Here is a 4,857-nt window from a genome sequence, read left to right as displayed (position 1 = left end):
TGCACTTGATAGGGACGACACTGAAATGTATAAAATGGTGTCATCCGCTTAAAAATGAGACTTTGCATCTATTACATTTTTACATAAGTTATTGATATTGATAACAAATAAAATAGGACCCAATATGCACCCTTGCAGGATACCATTGTTTTATTCATAAAGGTAGATGATAAGCCATCAACCCTGACACATTGCCTCCTACTGCTCAGGAAGCTTTCAAACCACTGAACAATTTTCAGTGAGAACCTGATATCAGTTAACCTCTGTAAAGAATCCAGTGATCCACTATGTCAAAGGCCTCAGATAGTTCTAAGAAAAGAGCAACACAGTGTTCTTTAGAGTCAATGGCATTTTAGGACCTTCATTGTGGAGGTGACTGTACTGTCTTTTTCTGAACCCAGACTGCAGGTCATTAAAATGCAACTTCTAGATAATAATTACTTTAACTGGTTACCTACCAGTCCTTCCAGTACCTTAGCTAGCACTGAGAGTTTGGATATGGGTCTGTAGTTATTTGGGCTTAAGGGATCTCCATCCTTTAAAACTGGAGTTACATAAGCTGCTTTCCAGACCTCAGGTACCTGACCATTTTTTAAAGACAAATTAAAGAAATGTAAATGGATAAGAAATTATACATTCAAAAAAAAAAAAAAACTATTTAAAAATTATCCACTTCTTTGACAGTTTTTCAGATTTCACAGTTTCCAATGTAACTTTTTATTCATTTCTGACTGATTTCGCAGGTATACATTGTGCAATATTCTGTCAGTACAATTCATACAGCCCCAGTTGTGATGATGACAATGCATAAGAGAACAAAATGACAACATAAGTGATCAGTTTTTTTACCCCCCCCCCCCTCTCTCTCAATGCAACTGGAGCCACCAAATCTCTCTCTATTTTAATCCATGGTGTGGAGCTGTTGTCATTGAACCAGTTTATAATGGGACGAAGGCAAAGAGCCAGAAAATACAATTTAAAGTTAGGGATTGAAATTCCACCTAACTCCATCTTTCTTTGTAAATTAGCCAGTTTTATATTGGATCGTCTGCCTCCCCATAAAAATCTTGTGATAATGCTGTTTATTTTGTCCCAATATTCAGGAGGAGGTGCTAGGGGTAAACATATAACTAAAGAAATGTAACCTCAGAAGTACGTTCATTTTAATTATTGAGATTCTACCTGAGAGAAAAATGGATAAATTATGCCATCTCTCCAAATCATGAGTAAGCATCTTCAGAGCGCTCACATAATTCTTACAGACAGTTTTCTTAAGGCAAGGAAATATGTTTATTCCTAAGTATTTAAAATGGCAGACAGCAGGGATATTAAAATGATCACATTCTTCTTTACTTGTTAGATTTAAAGGTAGAAGAGAGGACTTGGTCCAATTTATTTGGTAACTAGAGACAAAGCTAAACTGTTCCAACATACTCAAGATATGTGGAAGTGAATTCTTTATATCAGAGAAAAACAAAAGGACATCATCAGCAAAGAGGGATATATGATGCATTGCTGATATTGCATGATATTTTTGCTCTTATTTTCAGCAGCTATACACAAATCACATTTCAACATTTACAGCTGTTTGTTTGTTTGTTTGTTTATTTATTATTTTTTTAGTTTTTAATGCAGAGTTTCTGGTGGCGTCCTGGTTAGAACCCCCTTCTAAGTGTTCTTCTCTTTGAATTAGTCCACTTGTTCTTATGACTGTGTCCTTTGGTAGGCACAACCTGAACCAGTGGAGCGCTCGGAGGTTGTTGGTTCTCCTGAGGCATCAGCCACTGAAGCTTTGGCACAGTGTCTCTATCCAGAGAGTGAATCGCTCTTTGAGGGAGAACTTCTGGAAAAACTGGAATCTTCATAGAGGTGTGGTCATCCAGAGTAGAGAATCTGATGCTTTCCAGATCTGGATACCTCTTCTCATTGGTCTTAGGGTCCAGGGGTGCATTTACAGGATGAGGAGCTGAAGGCAGATAAATATCTGACAACTGAGTCATGTCTCCTGCTTGAGGCTTTTTATCCGTTGTTGCTGGACTTGGAGGCAGTGGTATCTCTAAAGGCGTTACAATACGAAGCTGAGAGGACAAAGCTGCCGATTCAACCAGAGACTCATCATCGTCATCATCCAGAGAAGGGAACCCGGTGTTTCTCAAGTCTGGGTACACCTCCTCATTGGAACTAGTGATGTCCAGCTCATCAGGACTTGGAGGAAGTGGTACCTTTGAAGCCCTGATGTTGATTTCCTGGGCCATGAAAAAAGCCACTTCTTCATCCAGGGAGAAAAAGCCTTCGTTGTGCAAATGTATGCACTGTTCCTCAGTCGGTAGAGGAGGCAGATTCGGAGGACAAGGGACCTCGTCTGGGAGTGGACTCAGCGTCAGGGCTTCTGGTTTAGGACTTTCTGGCAGCGGCACCTCCTCAGCAAGAAAGAAGGTGATGTGGTAGTACTTGCTCTGTGAAGAGGTGGTACTGGCCAGCAGATGAGGGGGCATCAGAGTGTGTTTTTCTTGAATAGCCCGAAACATACTCATCCCCCGGCTCTCACTCTGAGTTATGTCTCCTGCTTGAGGGTCTTTATCTGTCGTTGTTGTACTTGGAGGCAGTGAAAACTCCCAGGGCATTTTCCTTTGAGGCTGGGAGAACAAAGCCGCCACTTCATTATCCAAAGACTCATCATCTTCATCATCCACATCAGGGAACCTGATGCTTTTCAAGTCTTGGTACACCTCCTCATTTGAACTATTGATGTCCAGCTCATCAGGACTTGGAGGAAGTGGTACCTTTGAAGCCCTGATGTTGATTTCCTGGGACATGAAAAAAGCCACTTCTTCATCCAGGGAGAGAAAGCCTGCGTGGTGCAAATGTATGCACTGCTCCTCAGTCGGTAGAGGGGGCAGATTTAGAGACAAAGGGACCTCATCTGGTTGTGGACTGAGTGACAGGGCTCCTGGTGTAGGACTTTCTGGCAGCGGCACCTCCTCAGCTAGAAAGAAGGTGTGCTTGCTCTGTGAAGAGGTGGTACTGGCTGCCTCTTGAAGACTTTGCTGTCTGCAGAAAAGAAAGAGAACAAGAACTCAACGTTAGATAGAGTAATGATGAGCATTTTAAAGATCAGTGAAAAGAACACATTCATTTTAAGTCATATTTAAAGTTACATGCAGTAAGGTATCAACTTAAAGTACAAACTGGAGCAGACAGGCAGGGGCGTGCCCAGCTAGAGTGCTGACTGATCTTAACTTGTACACTGTAACATTAAACTAACCAAAGTATTGTTGCTAATATGATGTTTTCATTTAGCCAATCAATGATGAGCTTTTTTCTTCATGTGTTTAGGAGCTAACTCCCATGCCTCGTAAGAAGCAGACTCTAACTGTGCACTCCTGAACATTTCATCCAGACCTCATATTTGAAGTTGTTTTAGGTTAGATGTGGGACTTACCGGTTCATCTTGTCAGTAGGTGCTCACAGGTGTACCAACGTCTCTTTTGCCTATTGGTCAGACCAACGATCCGTGCAGGATAAGGTGTGACAGGTAGTTTGGTAATACAGACGTTCTGAATGATGCTCTGAGGTTCATAAACCACTGAAGCTTCAGGTGAAGTTCACGTGTGCTCTGGAGAGTAGTCACAGGTGTACTAAGTTTGAGCTGGGGGTTGTATATATAGATTCTGCCTTTGACCATGACATCATCTCTGAACCGATTGTGAGTCACAAAGCCGAGTTCCGAAGTGCACCCTGGAGACTGAGCGGAATGTCCTTTGATCTTGTCGTGTATTGACAGCCCGTGATGTGTAGATGCAGAAGGAACTTCGTGACACTGGCTTGCTTTTAGAGTAATAGGTTTATTACAGGAAAACAACACCAGTATCGTCCAAGCATTCCAGACTGCTTGGGAAGACGACTAGGCCAGATTGTGTCTCTCCTCCCAAGGCCACTAAACCCGTTCTTTATATAGGTTTAAGTAATGTCCACGACGCACATACATTTCTCTTAACATCTGGTTCACATCCAGTAGTGGACCTCAGCTCTGTTGATATAGGCATGCTAACTGTCACCGTAATTTACACCAATGTTTGGCTTCAATCCCTTGTTACTGTAATTTACAGATCCGTGAAGCTGTTTCTATCCGAACTTTCTGTGGGCACTGCAAGCAATAAAAATGCATGTTATTGTATAACTTCATGTGAGATACCTCAATCTCATCCAACTTTATTTAACTTTCAAATTCAAACAATAACAAAATGTCTGTAATATAAAAAAAATCATGAAGACACATGAAGTAAAGATATACATTTTCACTGTGTCATACTGTATGTAGACAAACTGTGTACTGTTCAACTCTGCCAATAACTGAACTGTTAATGCCAATAAGGCAATCTGAACTGAACTGATATACATTCATGATCAGAAAATAAACATTAATATACCAACATGCCCTCATCCATATCTCAAAGAAGTCCTAAAAATATTAAAAAGGGTCAAATCAAATCCAGTTTGAAATAATCTCAGCATAAATAAAACATTTCAAACTCTGTCAGAAGAGACATTTTTACAAAGATGTAATGTAATACTCAAAATCAAGTTCCTGCCACATGAAGCTCATATAAACGCAGTGGTGGACAAAGTACAGAGTACTGAAGTCAGAGTATAGATCCTCCTGGTCAAACATTCCTCCAATACAAGTGAAAGTTGTTCAGTCAGATTCTGACTTGAGTTAAAGTCCTGCAGCCTGTTGCACCAGCTGTGCGTAAGGTCAAACGTAGCCTAGTTTGAACGTAATTTCTCATTTAGGATGAAGTTTACACTCTACTAACGTTTTGGGCGTTGCACCAGCTGAGATGGTTCCAACGTAAG

The 4,857-nt window shown here is 40.9% G+C and overlaps 1 protein-coding gene across 1 annotated transcript; it reads right to left on the bottom strand.

Annotated features, from left to right (window-relative positions):
- Positions 1-1,585: 1,585 nt before the first annotated feature.
- On the bottom strand, positions 1,586-3,644 carry LOC117824295 (histone-lysine N-methyltransferase 2D-like). Its single transcript, XM_034699753.1, has 2 exons — positions 3,443-3,644; positions 1,586-3,051 (listed from the first exon to the last, which is right to left on the bottom strand). Exons 1-2 carry the CDS (start codon positions 3,448-3,450, stop codon positions 1,656-1,658), a joined length of 1,404 nt encoding a protein of 467 aa, XP_034555644.1. The 5' UTR covers positions 3,451-3,644; the 3' UTR covers positions 1,586-1,655.
- Between the last annotated feature and the right edge of the window lie 1,213 nt (positions 3,645-4,857).

The sequence above is a fragment of the Notolabrus celidotus genome, chromosome 13, assembly GCF_009762535.1.
Source record: "Notolabrus celidotus isolate fNotCel1 chromosome 13, fNotCel1.pri, whole genome shotgun sequence".
NCBI classification, from domain to species: domain Eukaryota; kingdom Metazoa; phylum Chordata; class Actinopteri; order Labriformes; family Labridae; genus Notolabrus; species Notolabrus celidotus.
The sequence above is the reverse complement of the archived record's forward strand: the minus strand, read 5'-3'. Positions and strand labels throughout refer to the sequence as shown.